We start from the raw sequence: 22,864 nt of genomic DNA on the forward strand, positions 1-22,864 counted from the left end.
ATTCCTGACAGTATTATCCCAATGTTAATGCTAATAATAATAATTTTTGCTTTATAAATATTCATTTCTGCTAAAACTATTCACAATACCTTTATCTTGCGCATGAACTTTTATTTAGCAAAGTATAAACTGAAAAATCTGTTTCATGTGTTGGTAAAGAAAAAATTATTTAACTGATTTACTGGAAAAATATGCATAAAATAAAAGACATATGACAGCCCCAGATAATATGCTTGCCAGATATGTGACAGACAGCAGATTAAAACCTTTACTATCATTGTTTCAAAGCAAAAAATAAAAACTGTAAACACCACAATAAAAATTTGGAAATTCAAAAAGTTGGAAATATAATTAATAAATAAACCACATGAACAGATGGGGCAATAGCCAAAGGTGAACCAAAAATCAAGACAGCAAATTAAACTTATTTTGATGGGAGATGAAGTGGGTTTATAATTATAGGCGGGAGAAGCTAACACGAAGAATTTGAAACTATAGAAGATGATGAAGATACATTATGGAGCAAGGTGCTGGAAGATGTGGGCCCAGATGGAAAAATAAAATGCATTTTAGAGAATATCACACAATGATAAGAGGGTATGTTCATCAAGAAGACATACTAATCTTAGATGAATAAACAGTTTCAAAATAAATAGAGTGATAACCATAGAACTAGAAAGAAAAATAACTTGGGAGTCAAACGTCATCACTTAAAACCAACAAATCCCCCAGTATGTAGGTATCTGATATTCCTAAGATGAACATTATAAAAAACTTACAATTGATCAAAATCATATGGTGAAAGAAAAGTAGAGGAGCATAAAGAAATACAATATATACTCATTTTATCATTGCTTATAAGATAAATTATAACAGGAAATTAATAAGTATTGTTATTCTCTAAGAAAGAGAAGATACGGTGTATTAGGTATGTTATAAAGATAACCAATAGAATATACAAACCTTTCTAAAGATTAAAAGAAAGTTTTTTTAATTTATTGAGAGTTTTTTAACCTATAAAAACTATACAGTGGGGCGCCTGGGTGGCTCAGTGGGTTAAGCCGCTGCCTTCGGCTCAGGTCATGATCTCGGGGTCCTGGGATCGAGTCCCGCATCGGGCTCTCTGCTCAGCAGGGAGCCTGCTTCCTCCTCTCTCTCTCTCTGCCTGCCTCTCTGCCTACTTGTGATCTCTGTCTGTCAAATAAATAAATAAAATCTTTAAAAAAAAAAAAACTATACAGTAATATTTTTAAATAGCAGACTAAAGTCAGATATATTAGTCATATCAGTACACTTAAGCAGGCTTAACTTGTTTTTTAAAAACAAGTTAAGTTTGGTTGGCACACAAACCAAAGCCTAATTCAGCGCTATTTACACAGAAAAAAAAAATACAACTATAACTTAGTGATTAAAAAAGATAAAAAAACAAAAGATAAAAGATAAAAGAAAAAAAAAGGCTGGTCTATAGTATTCCATGTAGATGCAAAACAAAACAAAACAAAAAGCAGACATCATATTTTTTTTTATCTAAGTAGGTAAAATTCTGGCCAGTTTGCAATAAACAACACTTAGAAGAACATTCAAATGATATAGTGTGAAATTTCTCACAAAAGATATTACATTATAAATACATATGCACCAAATAATTCGTATAGTAACCTAAAGGGATATGAAGAACTAAATAGCATAACTAATGACCCAATTTGTATATCAAACTGCAGCGTCCCTTTTCAATAACAGAACTGATCTATTTGGGACAGCATGTGCCCAGCAAAAATACAATATTCCCAGACTTTCCTGCATCTTCATATAACCACACGACCAAGCTCCACTGAAGAAGGTGGAAGAAGTATACTGTGGAATTTCTGGGAAACAACCCTGAGGTGAAATAGGCAGGCTCTTCCTCTGTTTCCTTAATTAGAAAACATGGATATGATGGCTCAAGCTTTAGCATCATCCTGGACCATGAAGACAGGGCATGTAAAAAGCGAACATGAAACAACTTCATAAAAATACCATGCTGTCCCCAGACTACCAAACTGCAGTTATGTATTTATGCTCTTACAGTTGGATGCGTGCTAGACGTACCTGCACCTAATTTTAACGAATATAAACCTGAAAGCAAACAAGAGCCAAAGAACATTCACCAAAACTGACCATGTGTTTTAGGACACATACATACTTAAGTCAAACTCAAAAAAATAGACGGAGGAACTAGCTTGAAACAGGACAAGGGTCATCCTCTTCTTGAGACTAGGAGACCAGGTATTTGTACAGGTAAGTGTTTAGATGTTGAGTAGAAGGTCAGGGGCTTTTCCTTGCTTCATCCCCTCAATTTTCTCCTTGAAATAGGAGCTGGAAATCTTTCAGAAGTATGGGGAGGAAGCAGAGGTTAAGGAGATTTGCATGTTTAGAATGCCACTAGGGGTAGGTGAGGAAGCTGAGAAGAAACAGGCAAGATTATTGGTATTGTTATTGTTCTTCAGCTCAAAGAACCAGATTTTCAGGTTCCTGTGTATCAAGGACTAAAACCTCTCATTTTAGGAAGGAGGCAAAAACAAATTCCCAAATAAAGGTTAAAAATGAACTAAAAATTAAACTAAACTGACAATTTAATCAGAAGTCCCTAAATGATGCCTCGATGTGTGCCTCTTACTGCTTTTTACAAATTAGTACACTAATACTAACAAATATTTTTATCAGCTTAATAAAAAAACATGTCATAATAATAGGTAACAAGAAAAATATATCGACTCACCAAACGATACTTTGTGAGGCTTAAGGAAGTATCACCACCTGGTGGTAGTTTCATGGTAACAGCAATTAGAGGAAAGAAGTGAATCCTCTCTGTCGCTGACAGTATATATTGAGAGACCAGACGCTTTGACCAAAACTAATGACCAAAAAAGAAGTACTATAAGTACTTAGTTTCCAATTTAATAGGATAGTAGAATTTTTTCTTTCAAAGGATGATCTAGAATCAAGATTTAAGACAATACAATATTCCATATAGAACAGAAATCCTGTCTACAAAAATTCTTCAGTTATGACGTATTGCTTCTGTTACATATCTGTAGCAAATATAAGCTATTCTCCAGACACTAGATTTTGAGCTGAAATTTGAAATATTTTGTGTCCTTCATCCAGTAAATCTAATGTTGCAACCTGATACAACATAGAAAAACCTTAGGATATCTTCTACAGCCTGACTTCAAATACAGTTCTCTTATTTTGCACTTTTCTTATACGAATATACCCTTGTACTCAATTGACTTGATTTCTAGGCCCCTTACACCCTGGTCTTCCAGATTGTTCGATATGTCTTGATTTGTCCAAGTCTATTTTTATTGCAATGCCCCAAATAGAAGTATCCCAGATACAGCCTAGCCAGCAGAATATGGGTACTTCTTTTAGTGTTACCTATGTTTGCCTGGCAGATTTTAATACCTGGGTCAGTTCGTATACTTTAGTTTCAATTGTTCTTGAATGGCTCCATATTATTGGTTACCAGGAAACTAAGTATTGGGGTAGACCAAACAGATTTAAAGACCTACTCCTGAAAGTATATCCCTAAGCTCCGCTAACGCTCTGATCTACAAACCTCCACCATCAACCTAACGATAACATAAAAGAGATACAACAAAAGAATGCCTTCATGATCACCATAAAGAAGAGACACTCAAACATACATTTTTGGCATGTTTTACTTCTCAGACCAGACTTCTGCTGGTGACAGCATCACACAGCAAGAGAGCGTAAGCAGGGTCTGTGTACATCTCTCTGAACTGGAAGTTGGAAAGCCAAAGACAGCATAGCCTGTGTGGCAATATAATAAAGCAAACCGTGGTGTTCTTGGCGGTAAAAGGTTATTGAGAATTTTCCTAAGGTGTGTTTAGGCAAGGGGGGTAGAGGTGAAATTCTGTTTTGGCAGCAGAAGCTTCTGCAGCAATAATAGAATCTTCTGCAGACATAGCAAATAGGGTCACAACACTTAGAGAAACGCCATTGGTAACTCTAGACAGATGGTTTTTTATTGTTGCTTTTTTTTTTTAAAGATTTTATTTATTTATTTATTTGTCATACAGAGATCACAGTAGGCAGAGAAATAGGCAAGGGGGAGGGGAAGGGGAACTGGGCAGGGCTAGATCCCAGGACCCTGAGATCATGACCTGAAGCGAAGGCAGAGGATTAACCCATTGAGCCACTCAGGTGCCCCTGTTGTTGTTTTTTAAGGAGATGGGAGTTTTTAAAATATATCACTAGGGGTTGCTATAGACAGATGTTTAACACATATCACTACTAAATGTCTGGTAAGGAAGTGGGTATTTATCATAAAATAATTTTTTTAATTTTTTTAAAGATTTTATTTATTTATTTGACAGACAGAGATCACAAGTAGGCAGAGAGGCAGGCAGAGGGAGAGGAGGAAGCAGGCTTCCTGCCAAGCAGAGAGCCCGATGCGGGGCTTGATCCCAGGACCTTGGGATCATGACCTGAGCTGAAGGCAGAAGCTTTAACCCACTGAGCCACCCAGGTGCCCCTATCATAACAAATTTTTTAATTTGACTTCTCATTCGCTTCACATTTCTCAAGGTAGCATATGTACTCATAAGAACATATGATACAGATATGACTTAAAACATTTTTACTATGAACACAAAAAAAGAAGTATTACATATATGTATTATTTTAGCTCTTATGTAAGTGGCTACATGTGGGACTCTATATGAAATAAACAGTATGTGAAAAAAAGATATTTTATTAGAAAGCGAATAGTTCTTGACCAATTTATTTCTATGATTAAAATTTAGCTTTATTGTTTTTGTTTTTATGTTTCAGGGACTTTGAAGGCAACCATATCCATAATTTGAGAAATTTGACTTTTATTTCCTGCAGTAATTTAACTGTTTTGTAAGTAGAGTTTTATCCTTTTGAAGTGATATTATATCTCTTTACAAACAAATTTAATCATTTATGTGAACATAAGTTAGCATAAACATGCAAAGTAATTATGACAAATGTTCACTTATGACTTAAAGTTTTCTGAAACCAAAGTGCATTGGCAAAATTATTGAAGTTCACACGAACCTTGATCAAGATTCATAACATGCATGGATCATCACAACAGTTCTGTATTATATGAGACCTGTCTTTCTCAAACTTAAGAAATACCCATTTTAATGGAAAAATTTTCATTGACCACCTAAAATCTCTCCTTGGATCTCAGTTTGAGAAACACTAAATTAGTCTTAATCTGTAAGAATGTTTGCCCTTTGCAAATTACAACTGTAAAGATTGTGGAAAAAATTTAATTACAACCAAAATTTTTTAAAAATGTGGCAGAATGTCTACACCCCTGAAGATATAGTTGAAGACACCAGGACAAATTTTAGAATGTTGTTGAGTATAATTTCTCCTACGTCTTTCTGGTCTATTTTAAAGTCACGCTGCTTTTTCCATGGAAAAGCATGATGGAAGGATGATGGCGCTTCTTTCAGGATAAAAACACAATTGCCTCATTTACGGGGTTTTTTTTCAGAATAGTGTTTTTCCAACTGTGGGCTGAAACTCACAAGTGGGTGATGAAAGCAATACGGTATCTTCTGACTAGCTTATCTAATGAAACAAGCTGAATTGAATTGAATTGAATTGAAATAACAGAATGCAGTTCAGATGGTTAAACGTAAATCTTGGGTTCTGTGGATGTATGTTAAGCCCAATGTTTTTAAGAGCAGTTACCATGGGCAAAGTTTGAAATCCACCAAAGTAGAATCTGTCTAGAAACCACCCCAGAATCCATCTCGAAATCCATGCTAGAAACCATAATACAAGGACCTCTGTGTACAGGCAACGCAATAGCTATCCCTGATACAAAAAACTTTTTTTCCAGTATCTTCCCACATTCCAATGGGTTCAAGCCCCTGAGATGTCTGAATTCTTGCCCGATGAGCTCAGCAGTCTTCAGGTGCAGGCTGCCTCATGTCAGTCACGCAAAACAGTTCTTACTAATTGCTGGAAAGAAACCAAGTGGCACCTGAAGGACATAGACCAAAACTTTCAACTTCTTTGATGATATACTTTTCTATGTTTTTAAAGAAGCCTCTGTGTGAGGAAATTATCTGTGAGTTTCCTCTTGGCAGTTGCTTGTGCTTTTCTGGTCTAGAGATACTGGCTGGAGGTGGTAATGTTTGGAGAGCTGAGAGAAAATAAATGCTTCAGGATGGAACAAGGCCAACCTCTGAGCCATCACACATTTAAAGAATTGAAAAAATTTTGAGACTTTTTTTAAGATCTTATTTATTTGTCAGAGAGAGAGAGACGACGGGGGAGCAGGTGGCAGGCAGAAAGAGAAGCAGGCTCCCCGCTGGGCAAAGATTCCATATAGGACTGGATTCCAGGACCCCGGGATCATGACCTGAGCAGAAAGCAGAGGCTTAACCAACTGAGCCACCCAAGCATCAGGCTTTTAAAACTTTTCCATGAGTTACTCCTTTATGCTGGCTCATAGTACATGAGACCAGTGCAGAAATGAACTCGTCAAGAATTACATACAGTCTGTGGGGCTCCTGGGTGGCTCAGTCAGTTAAGCATCTGCCTTTGGCTCAGCTCATGATCTCGGATCCTGGGACTGAGCCCAGATGAGGGTCCCTGATGAGCTGGGAGCCTGCTTCTCCCTCTCCCACTCCTCCTGCTTGGGCTGTCTCTCTCTGTGTCAAATAAATAAATGAATCTTTAAAAAAGGAATTACGTACATCCTGGTTCAACATTCCAAACTAGAGATCTTCCGAATTGGTCCAGTGTAGACTAGACTTCGTTAGAAAGCTCCACCCCAAGTTGCATCGCCGACCAGATGCATGAGTGCTACTGTGCACCTGCACTCAGGGCGTTCTGTTAGCAAGAGGAGCTAGGCAGATTAAATGTGCTCTCTGCTGCAAGAAATCAGTCTGTAGTCTCAAGAGTTCACTTTTCACTATTTCCCTTGCCGAGTTCTTCCCTACTTTACTTAAAATTTTGAATAATATTTTATTTTTATCATCATTAAAATTTGAGACATTTAAAACTAAAATTAGACTGGATAAGTTACTGTACTACAAAATACTTGATGGGAAAATGCACTATATATAATTATCTTTTTTTTTCAGGCTATTAATCTTCTTTCCAAGAACTCATTTATCACTTACTTCAAGGAGCCACAACATATTTTTTTTTCTTTTTACTTTCAGGGTAATGAGGAAAAACAAAATTAATCACCTAAATGAAAATACTTTTGCACCTCTCCAGAAGCTAGATGAGTTGTAAGTTTGTTAAGACTTTTCCTTCTACTGTTTTAGTTCATACTTGTTACACATATATGCTTCTGTACATTTGAGAAATATTTATCTCTTTTCTAACCATTATTTGTATACACTTTGAGACATAAATGACTTCAGATAGCTTACAAAAATATACATAAATATATATGTGTATATATATATATATATATATATATATAACAACTATTTGAAGAAAATGAGATAAAGGAAACATAGCTACAAGGAAATAATAAAGTCAAGGTAAAATTAATAAATAAAATATATCCTACATCACTCTGTCCCACTGCTAGAGAGGACCAGCACATTGCTTTTATGTTCCTTAGAGAGTTAGGATTCAGAGACCATAAGATAAAAGACATACTTTGCTAAATCCAGAAATAAAAGATAATGTTAGATCCACAAAGATACTAGATGTCCTTGGATAACATTCCGACCTATAATAATGGAAGAGAGACATAAGTTAAATCAACTGTTTACACTGTCCTTCTTTTTTAAATCAATGACCCAGTTCCAAAGGGCATTAAAACAACTCTCTTATAAACCGAAGCTTTGTGGCCTAAGCACATAGTAGCTGATTGTCAGAATAAAATATATGTTGGGGGATGGATGAAGTACATGTCCTTCAGACAGTTATTTTATATTTTACTATTAATTTCCTCTAATGGATTTTGCTAAAGTTTGCAAACTACAGTCAACCCTTGAATAACTTGGGGTAGAATTGTGCAAAAATTAAGTCTCCAAATTATATTCCTACTCTAATGCAAAAGGAAGAAGGGAATGAAGGGAAAAGGAAAAGAGGCACAACACATATATTAATTAAATTAAATTAGAAAATTGAAACAAGATCAAATACCATCAAGCATTTGCCTCTGAAGAAGTGATGAAATGGGATCAATTATTTTTCTATTTTCCCACTACACTTGCTTTTCTAAAACTTTTAGACTTCTGGTAATTAATGTACCTCACTAATAGCACTGTTAAAAAGTTTTATAATCATTTCCTAACAAATTACAGAACAATGAATAAAGTCTTAAGAAACTAATATGACATGGTTGCAATTGTTTCCCTAGGGATTTAGGAAGTAATAAGATTGAAAACCTTCCATCGCAACTATTTAAAGATCTGAAGGAGCTCTCACAACTGTAAGACTGATACTAATTTTGTCATTTCACTTGTTTTAATGTCTTTTATTTTTTTTAATTTAATATATATAACTCAAAATTTAGCATTTTAACCATTTTTAAATGTGCGGTTCAGTGACATGAAGTACATTCATGCTGTACTACCATCACCACCTTCCATCTCCAGAACTTTTTCATCCTCCCAAACTGAAACTCCATACCTATTAAACAATATCTCCCCATCACCTCCCCTGACCAGCATCTCTGTTCTGTATCTATTAATGTGACTATTCTAGGTACCCCATATAGATGTAATCATTCAATAGTTGACCTTTTGTGACTGGCTTATTTCACTTAGCATAATGTCCTCAAGGTGCATACGTTTTGGAGCATGTGTCAGAATTTCTGGATATTATTCTGAATAATAGCATTAATTCATAACAATATTGTTCTAAATAGTAATTCATTGTATGTGTATATATAGAGATACATATGTGTATATATACATATATATGACATATACATATGTATAGAGAATATGTATATAGAGAGAAAAATCCATTTCTGAAATTTGCTATTTTACAAATTCTTCATAATTTCTTTATAAAATTTCTTTGAAAATATAATATGTACATATATACACACACATATATATATACATATACATATATATGCTGCTATGAACATGGGTGTATAAATATCCATTTGAGACATTCTTTCAAATCTTTTCAGTATATAGCCCAGAAATAAAATTGCTGGATCATACAATAATTCTATTTTAATTTTTTTAGGAAGCAGCATGCCGATTCCCAAGCACCTACACCATTTTCATTCCCATTAGCAGTGCACAAGTATTCTAATTTCTCTACATCTTCAACAACACTTGTTCTTTTCTCTTTTTTCGGTAATATTTATCCTAACAGATGTGAAATGGCATTGTGGTTTTGATTTGCATTTCCCTAATGGTTAGTGATGTTGAACATCTTTTCATGGGCTTATTGGCCATGTATCTTCTTTGGGGAAGTGTCTATTAAGTCTTTTGCCTTTTTTTAAAGATTGGGTTTGTTTTTGTTGTTGAATTGTAGGAATTCTTTATATATTTTAATATATATAAAGTATATATATTTAGTAAATCCTTTTCAGTTATATGATTTATATATACTTATGATATATTTAGTAAATATAAATATATTTATAAATATAAATATAAATATAAATATATTATATATATATTTATGATATAGTTAGTAAATCCTTTTCAGTTACATGATTTGCAAATATTTTCTTCTATTCTGTAAATTGCCCTTACACTGTGTTGATAGTCTCCTTTGACATATGAAAGTTTTTAATTTACATGTAGTCAAATTTTTCTATTTTGTTGTTGTCATTGCCTATGCTTTTGGTGTGGTATACAAGAAATCATTGCTTAATCCAGTGTCCTGAAGTTTTTCCCTTGTGTTTCTTTTTTCTTCTTCTAAGAGTTTTCTAGTCCTAACTTCTATATTTAGGTCTTTGATCCATTTTGAGTTGATTTTATACATGAGGTAAGATAAGTTCTAAGTTCATTCTTTTGTATGTGGGAGCAATCTGGTTTTCCCAGCTCCATTTGTTGAAAAGACTGTCCTTTTCCCTATTGAGTTGTTGCGGGACCACATACACAAGGGTTTATTCCTGCGCTCTCTATCCTATTCTACTGGTCTCTATTCTCTTCTTTATAACAATACCACCCTGTTTTGATCACTGTGGCTTTGTACTAAGTTTTGAAATTGGGAAGTGTGAAGCCTCCAACTTTGTTCTTCTTTTTCAAAATTGTTTTAGTTATTCAAGCTCCCTTAGGATTCCAAGCAAATTTCAGAATGGATTTTTCTCTCTATGCCAAAAAATATTAGGATTATGATAAAGATTGCACAGAATCAGTGGGTCACTTTGGGGATTTTAAAATATGTATTTAAAATACATATTTTAAATATGTATTTAAATTTTTTTAAAATATGTATTTTAAATATTTTTTTAAAATATGTATTTATTTATTTTAGAGAGAGAGCACAGGAGTGGAGGGGAGGGCAGAGGGAGAAGGAGAGAATCTTAACCAGACTCTGAGCTCACTATGGAGCCAGACACGGAGCTCGATCCCATAAGGCCAAGATCACACCCTGAGATCAAGACCTTAGCCAAAACCAAGAGTTGGATGCTTAATCAACAAACCAACTGTGCCACCCAGGTGGCCCGGGGAGTTTGACATCTTGACAACACTAAATCTTCTAATCCATAAACATACAATGTCTTTCCATTTAATGGTGTCTTTTTAAATTTCTTTTGGCAACATTTTCTTTTCAAACACAAGTCTTTCACTTCCTTGGTTAAGTTTATTCCTTAATATTTGATTCTGTTAGTGCAATTGTAAATGGAATTATGTTTCGAATTTCCTTTTTGGCTTGTTCATTGTTAGTGTATAAAAACGCATTCGGTTTTTGTGTAGTGGTTTTATATCTGGCAACTTTGCTGCATTGAGTTGTAAGTTCTAACAGCTTTGTGTGTGTGTGTGTAAGTGTGTGTGAGAGAGAGAGAGAGAGAGAAATCTTTAGGGTTTTCTACACATAGTATCATGTCATATGTGAACAAAGATAATTTTACTTCTCCCTTTTGAATTTGAATGTCTTTTTTTTTCCTGGCCTAATTACTCTGGCTAGACTTCCAGTACTATGTTGAAAGAAGCAAAAGAAGTCCTCCTGGTATTGTTACTGATTTGGGAGGAAAAGCTTTTAGTCTTTCACCATTGAGGCTGATGTTAGTTGTGTGCTTTCTGTATATGGCTTGTGTTGTGTTCAGATAGTTTCCTTCTAGCCTTAGACTGTTAAGTCCACTTTGTTTCTTTAATACAACTGAACTTTCCTTTTCATTCTTCCTCTCTTTCCTTCTACAATCACTACCTCCCAGAAGATCCCTCAGTTAACTAAAAATCTAACCTGGAATAAGTTTCTCAAATAGAATTTGCCTTGAGAAGCTCCCTTTAATCAATGATTCTTTTCTCAAGGTGTTGTTTGTTTGTTTGTTAACAAAGACTCAGAAAATTTTTCCATCAAAATTGAGCTGCACTGTCTCTCTGATCGCTCTTTCTTTGTTCCCAGCTATAGCCTTTTGCTTTCCATTTCACACCTCACAAATCATTAGCACAAATGTCACTCTTTGGCATAAGATTTTTTGTAAAAACCATTCAGTGTGATTCCATTAATTCAAATTTGACAAAAGAGATGGTTTTTCATTCAACTCAATGAGATCCTAGGAAAAAGGTGTGGTTTCTTGTCGAGACCTCTACTGCTTCCATGGTAGAGCCATTTCTTGACAAGTCCACTTTTGTTCTTATATTGTCTTAGTTCCCCATCACTAACAAAATCATAGTGCTAATTAAAAGTCAGGCACAATTCTAGGTGTTTTATCTCCATTAATTCATTTAAATATTTAATGAACTCTGTAAGGCAAGTGCTATTCCTATACTTTTTTGTTAATGTTTAAAAGTAATCCAGTCAACAGATACACTTTCTCTTAAGAAGTTTCTTGAAATGACCTATTGCTGCCTTTTTTTTTTCTTTTTTAAAAACAGGAATCTTTCCTACAACCCAATCCAGAAAATTCAAGCAGATCAATTTGATTATCTTGTAAAACTCAAGTCTCTGTAAGTATATACCTATGGGGATAATTTTATGATGAAATTGTTATTTATACACTAATAGCTAATAAAGTCTATAAAATTAGATTTGTAGAATCTTTCAAATCAGAAGCTTTATTCCCAGGATATGAGTTAAACACTGCAGAACCATATGGGTGCTCACTAGGCTATAAACAGGTAGTTTTACCTTACATATTTATAAACTAAAAATCAGGTAATGATTTTATATTTTTCTATAATCACCAGGAGCTTATATTGAATTGTTTGCTTTGATTCTCTGAAAGCAACTCTGCATATTCATTTCTCCATTGTACTGGTATCTAAAAATTTATTATAGCCACTTTTATCCCAAAGATGCAATATTCTGGATTATGTAATCAGTACTCACACCACACACACACACACACACATCTGTTATGGTCTAAGAATTGCCTTTAAAAGATAAGTTCAGTTCATTTAATTTAAATGTACCCTCAGTAAAATGACATCTTATTAGAAAAAATATATTATTTAAAAATTATTAGAAAAATTTCAAATCTCTCTGCTTTTGTAATATTGTCTGAAAGATAATGTGTGTTCATTTATTCCACAAACCCTTATTGAGAAGTTACTATGCACAAAGCATAGGTTATGATCTATAAGGATCAAAAAAATTTCAAATAGAGGAGATATTTGTGTATAAATGCCAGAATCAAAAAGGAGTTGGGAAGTACATGCATAGGGCAGGCTGAGTATGAATGTTTGGTTCACAATCAGTGTTAACAGACAGCATTTTGTCACAAAAACTCATTTTATTATACTCTTGTAATATGTTATTTTGATGATTAATTTGATATTTTTAGCAGCCTAGAAGGAATTGAAATTTCAAATATCCAACAAAGGATGTTTAGACCTCTACTGAATCTCTCTCACATGTAAGCAGATGTTTTTCTTGTTTTTCACCCTGATTTCCATCTTTTATGTTTCCTCATGCACTGTGCTAATACATCCATACCCAAAGCATCCAATCTAGCAAATTTTCTGCTGACTTATTTGTCTAATTTATTATTCCTAAAGTGTTGCTATTGGGTGGGATGATTTTTAGCACCCCAAGGTTTAGTAGAATCAAAGGTGATTTTTTAAATGTCAGAGAACATGAGGGTGGAGGGAAGGCACTCAGTCGTATAAGCTCTCCTTAGCACTGATACCATTCATACATAGGGATGTTTGCCTGATGAGCTGGTAATTTGCACACATGGTATAAGTGCTACCAGATGAAGAAATAGGAACTTATATAAACCACACAAAATAACTGTAAATAATTAATTGCTGTAAATGGAGGAAAGCATGGAGAAATACTCCTCAGTAAAAAATGCTGCCAATGGCAGGACATGATTGAAGCAAATGGGTATGGATAAAATGGCAAACTTTGAAAAATCTTTTTTTTTTAATTTATTTTTTATTTATTTTAAGCATAACAGTATTATTTTTTCGCCACACCCAGTGCTCCATGCAATCCGTGCCCTCTATAATACCCACCACCTGGTACCCCAACCTCCCACCCCCCCCACCACTTCAAACCTCTCAGATTGTTTTTCAGAGTCCATAGTCTCTCATGATTCACCTCCTCTTCCAATTTCCCCCAACTCCCTTCTCCTCTCTAACTCCCCATGAAAATCTTTTATTCAAACAGTGTGTATTATGGTGCCATTGATTCTTTGCTTTGGAAACATCTTTCTTTAATTGAGGGCAGTCTTACAGCAGATGTTAGGTTGATCTCAATGCAGGGTAATTAAGTCCCAACAATTTAGAAAGTGTCATGTCCACCAACACCCCTCTATAATTTTGATTATATTTTAAGTCTAATGCAGGACATTCTTTTTGTTTTCCATAACTCTTCAGAGAGGATGCTTATAAAATTTTCTTTGATTGCACACAACATAAAGCACTCAGACAAATGTAAGCCAAATACAGTTTATTGGGAGAAAATGGTTAGCTCATAAAACCCAAGAAACAACTCAAGGAACAGACTTGAATTGGGAAGAAACCATATCAGATCTAAGGGATTCGGGCAGCAAGAGTTAAACAACAGGACGATATACTGTAATTGTCAAGCTTTTATCTTGTGTTATTACTACAGCTCTCTAAACTATAAAGATCATTTATATTTTTTGCCAGAATACATGGCTTTAGAGGAAAATACATCTAATTTGAACTTCAATTTCTACATTTATTAGAAAATTTCGTAGTAAATAATTTGCCTTCACTGAAGATTCATCTCTTCCTATGGTGGTACTGTTACATAATGCATGGAGTTGACTTGAGAATTGATTCCTGATACCGAGAAGATGATCAGTCAATGGTGTAGGTGTTGCTGGTAATACAGTAGCAATTACTGATTATCTGGGTAGTGTCTGTATCAATAAAACAGGTCTCTCTATTGATGAAAAAATTAACTCAACAAATATTTATTGAACACCTTATTATGTACCAAAATCTGGTCGAGAGATAAGCATGTAAACAGGCAGTTACAGCTCACATAATGACTTCTGTAGTAGAAAAGCCATGGAAGTCAGAGAAGAAAACATTTGGCCCTCTCCTCCCCTGAGGGCTGAGAAGCAGGATTAGTTGGAGCAACAAGAGAAGCACGTAAACACTAAAAATCCAATAAAAGTTTCCTTAGATGGATTAATTCTCTCGATCCCATGCTGATGGTTTATTTATGTTTCAAGGCATGTCTAACACTTATAAATTCATGGTGCCTATTTGCTGCTCTGACCCACGCATTCTTTTGCAGTGAAATCAAGTTCACAAGAATTAAAATTTCAACCTTTATCTTTATCTTTAGTGTTTTACCTTCCTGTGAGCCTCATATTAAGATGTTTTCTTCCTCCTGATAAGATGTAGAAAAGAAATACGAATGTACTGTGACACTGAATTAAATTTGAAATCTTATTTTACTTTCTCTTTGTGCATCAGATATTTTAAGAAATTCCAGTACTGTGGGTTTGCACCCCATGTTCGCAGCTGCAAACCAAACACTGATGGGATCTCATCTCTAGAAAACCTCTTGGCAAACATTATTCAAAGAGTGTTTGTCTGGGTTGTATCTGCAGTGACATGCTTTGGCAACATCTTTGTCATCTGTATGAGACCTTATATCAGGTCTGAGAACAAGCTACATGCCATGTCAATCATTTCTCTCTGCTGTGAGTATTTCCTGATTGAAGAGGAATTATAGTTTTGAAATACAGGAGAGCACTGCTATTAGAAAATAAGGAAACAGAATGGTAGAAATATGAGATTTTACATTTTCCTCTTTTTTGCTTCTATGTTGTTTTCATATTCACTGTAATGAAAATCAAATGACTCTGGTGAGAAGAAAATAAGTTTTTAAAACAGGAAAATTCAGTTACCTTACACAGATTAATGAAGCTCTTATTAGCTTTATCTTGTAAAGAAGCTCTCATTCATTAGTTTTCTTCTCTGAAGGTATGTTTTGTTAAAGCCTGTAAACTCTTTTACTATGAATAAAATGACAACCTTTCACAGTCACCTTTTTATATCCAGGGTTGTATTTACTTTTTTGTTTGCATCTCTGGATCCTAGATATTGACTTACCCGATAGCTGGGTTTCTGGTCTCTGAGCTATGAAAATCTCTTCCATTCATAATTTGAGATATTTGAATTAAAAAAATGTTTTTGGTAGTATTAAAATTTTTAAGTTTTTGAAATGTGATTGCAGAGTACTGTGTTAAATGAGGACTACCAAGAAAAAAAAAGTAAGAAACCAGTGGTCAGGCTGTTTACAGTATGGGTCACATGGCCTGTAATGTAGCCATACTTTCTCCAGCGAGTATCAATCTACACGATGTTTTCCTTAATGTTTACATGCCCAGACTCATTTAATGTCTATTGTCTTATTGTTTTATTCATTGCAAGCTACCTAGGAAATAGAAGTCGGAAACTGGTTACTTCTTCATATTGTTAATTACAAAATTTTGAGTATGCTCAATTGCTCTGGGGAAGGCTAGAGTATAACTTCAATGTTCAAGGATTAGGACCAGCTTCATCATTTATACAGTGATGTGATTTCAGAAACCTTGTGTAGAATCCCTGTGTAGTAAAAAACAAAACAAAACAAAAAAACTCACCTACTCTCGGGTATGAAATATATGCTTAAAAAGCAAAATCACCAAATAGGGCATCACACTGACAACTGATTCTGGGGATGGGAGAGCCTGATATGAGACAGTGAATGATGTAAAAATAGGAAGAGAGAATCAGAGAGAACAGATTTGCTTAGACCAGCTCTGGGTAAATAACTCAAGCCCTTCAAAATTATACTGACTATAGAGCACTTATTTTTTGGTTAAGATTTTATTTATTTATATGAGAGAAAGAGAGAGAGAGCACAAGCAGGGGGGAGCGATGGGAGAGAGAGAGAAGTAGGCTCCCCAGTGAGCAAGGAGCCCCATGTGGTGCTCCATCTTATTACCCAAGGATCATGATCTGAGCTGAAGGCAGAGGCTTAACTGACTGAGCCACCCCAAATGCGCCTATGGAGCACTTCTTAATTGTTCCTATCTTGTAAATTGTAGACCCTAAAATTCATAGTCATTAGTCTACCACAACAACTTCTGAATTATTTTCCCAAGAATTTTGGATGATATCCTTAGCCTGTTAAGCTAGGACCATATTTAAACAGAAGATATGACCCAAAAAATAACTTCCCTATACTGGTCCTTAATCAAAGGCTCAACATAATTGCATTTTTTAAAGATTTTATTTATTTCACAGGCAGGGGGAGTGGCAGGCAGAGTGGCAGGCAGAGGGAGAAGCAGCCTCCTCGCTGAGCAAGGAGCCCAACTCCAGGCTCAATCCCAGGATCCCGGGATCATGACCTGAGCCGAAGGCAGATGCCTAGCTGACTGAGCTATCCAGGTGCCCCTCAACATAATTACATTTTATCCATTTACTCAACGCCTCTAGGTAACGAGACCAGAATGGAAAACAAAATAGACAAATCCCTACTCAAACAGACCTGAAAATTAAAAAAAAAAAAAAAAAAAGAGGACATAATTACGTAATTAGCTATAGAGGGTGCTGTAAGAGTGGTTATTGAAGAGAGCTGCTGAAGAGGTCCTTACCCATAAACAAACTGCTAGAATAAAAAGTACCTCCTCCCAAGTGGAAGTAAATGAGATATTTTTTGCTCATACTGAAAATACTGCCACTTATTGTTAATTCCATTATACCTATTTAATTCTCTAAATTTGCAACATCTCCTGATCCTATAGGTGCTGACTGCCTCATGGGAATATATCTGTTTCTGATTGGAGCCTTTGACCTCAAGTTCCGTGGAGAATACAACAAGCACGCACAGCTGTGGATGGAGAGTATTCACTGTCAGCTTGTGGGATCTTTGGCCATTCTATCCACTGAAGTATCAGTGTTACTTCTAACATTTCTGACCCTGGAAAAATATATCTGCATTGTCTATCCTTTTAGGTGTTTAAGACCTAGAAAATGCAGAACAATTACAGTTCTGATTCTCATTTGGATTACTGGGTTTATAGTGGCTCTCATTCCATTGACCGATAAGGAATTTTTCAAAAACTACTATGGCACCAATGGAGTGTGTTTCCCTCTTCATTCAGAAGATACTGGAAGTACTGGAGCCCAGATTTATTCAGTGACAATTTTTCTTGGTGAGAAACTCTGTATTATAAGCCCTTTTATTCAATTACTAGAATAATTAAAATGTCAATCTCATTATTTCTTCCAATGTTTATACATTTTTATTTCAGGTCTTTTTTTTTTAAGATTTTATTTATTTTATTTATTTATTTGCCAGAGAGAGTGCGTGCAAAGCAGAGTAAGTGGCAGGCAGAGCAGGCAGAGGGAGAGAAGCAGGTTCCCTGCCAAGCAAGGAGCCAGATGTGGGACTCAATCCTAGGACACTGGGATCATGACCTGAGCTGAAGGCAGACACTTAGCCGACTGAGGCACCCAGGCTCCTTTTTTTTATTTTGTATCTTCTAACCAGTTTTTCACATTGACATCAGGGATGGATTCTGTCAGGAAAACCCTAAGGGTTCCCCCCCCCCCATGAATTACCACTTTATCATATAAATTCCAATATGCTCCTTAATGACAAAATGGTAAATACTTGTATTTCATGCAGTCACCCTAATAATACTAAATAAAACACATTTTAACTCTTTGCACTTATAATATGAACAAACTGAAAATAGCCACATAAGTCTTTGCCTTGAAAATAGACACACAAGAGTTTTTTTCTTGTAAAGAATATTCTCAGAGGGAGGTTAAAGAAAAAATATATATATTATAAAATATATATTTTATATATAAATATATACATAGTCTCAAAGAATAACTTAAATTAATTGAATTATTTTTTAAAACTATAATGATTAAAAGATCCAGGATATTCACTGAATCACTATAATCTCATTTTAATATGCCATTTTTTAAATTAAAATTCCCTCATTCCTCATCAGTTCAACATTACTTCCATTTTTTTAAAAATTCATTTTTGTGTACTTAAGTGATTCATATGAAAAAATAAAAAACATGTTCATGTTCAAACAGCTAAGAGTATGTATGTTTGTTTTGAAAGTCTGCTCATACACATCAGTAATAATCTTTGTGTTCTAAAACAGGTGTTAACCTGGCGGCGTTTATCATCATAGTTTTTTCCTATGGAAGCATGTTTTACAGCGTGCATCAAAGTGCCATAACAGCAACCGAAATACGGAATCAAGTTAAAAAAGAGATGATCCTTGCCAAACGTTTTTTCTTTATAGTATTTACTGATGCATTATGCTGGATACCCATTTTTGTACTGAAATTTCTTTCATTACTTCAGGTAGAAATACCAGGTACAACTTTTTTTTTTTTTGTAAAAAATTAATAAATCTGTCTCTGCAGTGTTCCTCTAAGAAGGAAAATTAAGATTCTTAATACCAACTCATTTTAAGAATTTTAAGTCAGAGTTGTATGCACTTCAGGCTCTGTTCATCAATCGAAAGTTTACTGGGAGGCAGCTGTTCAGTTATTTCTGTAAATGTCTGAAACACAATTTTTGCAATTACCATTGGAACAAAGTAATGACTCAAATAAATAACATTCTAAGTTTTGTAATTCTGATAATGCCATGCTTAAGAAAACCAAACAGGTAAAAATGATTATGAAATATTTACTTCATTTTTTTCTTTTTTTTAACTTCATTTTCTTTCGAGAACATAAGACATTTTTCTTCCCAGAATACAGAGAAATTTAGAGAACATTATCCCAGAGTGTGAGAGATGATTGAAGATGCATTCCTAGTATTTAAAAATATTGTAAATCATGCTCATTAGAATAGCTATTATCAAAAACACAGAAAATACCACAAATCGGTGAGGATCTGGAGAAATTGGAGCTCCTGTGCATTACTGGCAGGAGTGTAAAATAGCACAGCTGCTATAGAGAACAGCATGGTGGGTTCCTCAAAAAATTAAACATAGAAATACCATATGACCTGGCAATTCCAATTCTGGGAATTGAAGTAATTAAAAGCAAGAACTCAAACAGACATTGGTACACTCATGTTCATAGCAGCATTATTCACGATAGCCAAAAGCTGGAAGTAATACAAGTGCCCATCAATGGACGCACGGATAAATAAAGTGTACTTACACACACAATGGATTATTACTCAGCCTTATAAAGGGAGGAAATTCTGAAGCATGGTAAGACATGAATGGACCTTGAAGACTTCATGCTAAGTGCAATAAGCTAATCATCAAAGGAAAATATTGTATAATTCCACTGTATTTGACTACTCTAGTAGTCGAATTCATAGAGACAGAAAGTTTGTGTGTCATCAGGGGTTGGGAGGAGAAGGAGATGACAAGTTACTGTTTAAAAGGTATGTAGTTTCCACGGGGCAGGATGAAAAAGTCCTGGTGGTGGATAGTGGTGAGGATTGTACAACACTATGAGAGTACTTACTGCCACTGAACAGCACACTTAAAAATGATGAAAATGGTAAATGTTATGTTATGTATATTTTACCACAATAGAAAGATGTACAAAATGCTATTAATTGTGAGTGCAGTATATAGTCACATTTTTAAAAATTATAAATATACAATTTTAATTTTGTTTTATCCCATGGTTGGTGATAATAGTATCTTACATTTTATAAGCAACAAAGAGAAAAAAAGAGCATCAATTAAATTATAAGAACAAATCTGAGTTATTGGTAGTTACCTCTGTACTACAGTAATTTTTAAGATAAGTTTAGCCAGCAATGTTTTTACCGAAATAAACATCTAGTCAAAAGCCTAAAAATGCATACCTATTTTTAAAACCAAAGAAATCTATATATTTTGATAAATACTATATGTACTACCCAGCAATTAAAATATTATAAAAGGTGTGATTTGAATGCTAAATGATACTGTTTTTCCTAAAATGAAATCATATCACAATAATATGTAATCACGTGGTGGAAAATGTTTCTACCTAATGGAATACATTAATTGATTATTCAGGAAAAGCTACTTAGCGGAAGAACCCTGTTTTTTTGCAGCACCAGCACTCCCCTCAAACACTGGCACCCTGGAAAGACATCCTGGAAACACATTAGACTTGGTATTTAATTGTGTGACATCAAAGGGAAGAAATTAAGACTCAAAAAGGGGTTGGGGGGGAAACAAGGAAAAGGGATTTCTATACCTTGTAAACATCCATGAACACTGAAACTACTGCATTTTTCTCTTCTAGGTACCATAACCTCTTGGGTAGTGATCTTTATTCTGCCTATCAACAGTGCTTTGAACCCAATTCTGTATACTCTGACCACAAGACCATTCAAAGAAATGATCCATCAGTTTTGGTATAACTACAGACAAAGAAAATCTGTTGACAGCAAAGGAAGTCAGAAAACATATGCTCCGTCGTTCATCTGGGTAGAAATGTGGCCACTACAGGAGATGCCGCCTGAGTTAATAAAGCCAGCTCTTTTCACAGACCCCTGTGAACTGTCACTAATTTCTCAATCAACTAGACTCAATTCCTATTCATAACTGACTCTGAAAACCATTGCTACACGGGGAATCTTGTGGGATGTTTCATGATGGATTCATTAGTATAAAGTGAATGCCACAAAATTAATAATTTATAATGGCTAAGATAAAGTCATTACAAGGACATGAGGTTATTTGGGAAAAAAATCAAAGTGATGGGGGCCCGTATAAAGCGAAATAAATTGTGTCAATAATATGTATATACTAGTACATATTTTGCATAGGAAATTAAGAGAAATCTACTTCAGAAAGATTTATTCATTCTTTTGCCATTTATTGAGGACCCATTATGCACGTAACACTGCAGTAAATTTCTGGAAGTGCACAGTATAGATCCTTTTCAATTTACAATGTTAAATTATGTGTAGCTGCAACAGAATATACAAAGGGCCATCTGCAGTACTTAGTTTAAGGTAGAGCTTTGTCATGCACATCAACAAACATAAAAATCATGAACACTTGTAAATAAAGGTTTAAGGTTTTGGAATACTAATATAATGAAAAATGAGGAATGAAAAAATGTCTGATTGTTTGCAAAAATAGATACTTGTTTTAAGAATTCCTCTTACCTTTCTTGAAGTCCCTGCCTACTTGAGAGGTAATACACAAAATTACTCTGAAAAAAGATGTTCGGATATAAACTCAAAATAGCACTTCTCTATACATCCTCACATTTACTGTCAACTGATTTTCAGCAGAGATACCAAAACAATCAAATGAAGAAAGAAGTGTCTCTTCAACAAATGATGCTGGGACAACTGGATATTCACATGCAAAAGATTGAAGTTGGACCCCTACCTTACACCATATACAAAAATTAACTCAAAATTAATCAACAACCTAAATATAAGGCATAAGCCTCTTAGAAGAAAACATTTGGGTTAATCTTCAAAATCTTGGATTTAGCAATGGATCCTAAGATGTGACAACAAAATCATAAGTAACAAAAGGAAAAAATCAATAAATTGGACTTCATCTAAATTAAAAACTTTGTGCACCAGAGAATGTTATCAAGAAAGTAAAAAGACTGGGCACCTAACTGGCTCAGTAGGTGGACCGTGTGACTCTTGATCTTGGGGTTATAAGTCCAAGCCCCACGTTGGGTACAGAGAATTACTTAAAAATAAAATCTTTTTTAAAAAAGAGGTAAAAAGACAATCTACATAATGGAAGGAAAAATTTGCAAATCATATATCTGAGAAAGAGTTAATACCCAGAATATATAAAGAACTCCTACAACTCAACAAGATAAACAATCCAATTTAAGTGGGCCAAGGACTTAGAAAGACATTTCTACAAACAAGATACACAAGTGGCCAATAAACACTTGAAAAGTTGCTCAACATCAGTAATCATTAGAAAAATGAAAACTGAATCTGCAATGAGATAGATTACACTTTACACATACTAGAAAGGCTGTAATTAAAATAACAACAACAAAAAAAGTATTGACCAGGATGTGGAGATTGAAACCCTTCTGCATTGCTCATTGGAATTTAAAATGATGTAGCTACTATAGAAAACAATTCGGTTGTTCTTCAAAAGCTGATCATAGAATTACCATGTGATCCAGCAGTTTCACCCTGGGTTAAACCCAAAAGAATAGAAGACAAAACTCAAACAGTTACCTGTATGCAAACGCTCATTGTGTCAGTTATTTACAGTAACTGAAAGATGGAAACAACC

General features: G+C 34.6%; 1 protein-coding gene across 3 annotated transcripts in view; it reads left to right on the forward strand.

Moving 5' to 3' along the window:
* RXFP1 (relaxin family peptide receptor 1) overlaps nucleotides 1-22,282 on the forward strand; it is a 101,540-nt gene extending 79,258 nt beyond the window's left edge. For 2 of the 3 annotated variants that reach the window (XM_044224717.1, XM_044224715.1), the window contains 9 exons: nucleotides 4,840-4,911; nucleotides 7,224-7,295; nucleotides 8,384-8,455; nucleotides 12,036-12,107; nucleotides 12,944-13,015; nucleotides 15,060-15,289; nucleotides 17,381-17,791; nucleotides 18,767-18,985; nucleotides 20,877-22,282. In XM_044224717.1, the coding sequence (XP_044080652.1) occupies nucleotides 4,840-4,911; nucleotides 7,224-7,295; nucleotides 8,384-8,455; nucleotides 12,036-12,107; nucleotides 12,944-13,015; nucleotides 15,060-15,289; nucleotides 17,381-17,791; nucleotides 18,767-18,985; nucleotides 20,877-21,178 (1,522 nt within the window). In that variant the 3' untranslated portion in view covers nucleotides 21,179-22,282. The remainder of the gene's footprint in view (nucleotides 1-4,839; nucleotides 4,912-7,223; nucleotides 7,296-8,383; nucleotides 8,456-12,035; nucleotides 12,108-12,943; nucleotides 13,016-15,059; nucleotides 15,290-17,380; nucleotides 17,792-18,766; nucleotides 18,986-20,876) is intronic. The other variant, XM_044224716.1, reaches the window with a different exon arrangement.
* The last annotated feature ends 582 nt before the right edge of the window (nucleotides 22,283-22,864 follow it).

The sequence above is a fragment of the Neovison vison genome, chromosome 11, assembly GCF_020171115.1.
Source record: "Neovison vison isolate M4711 chromosome 11, ASM_NN_V1, whole genome shotgun sequence".
Classification (NCBI taxonomy): Eukaryota; Metazoa; Chordata; class Mammalia; order Carnivora; family Mustelidae; genus Neogale; species Neogale vison.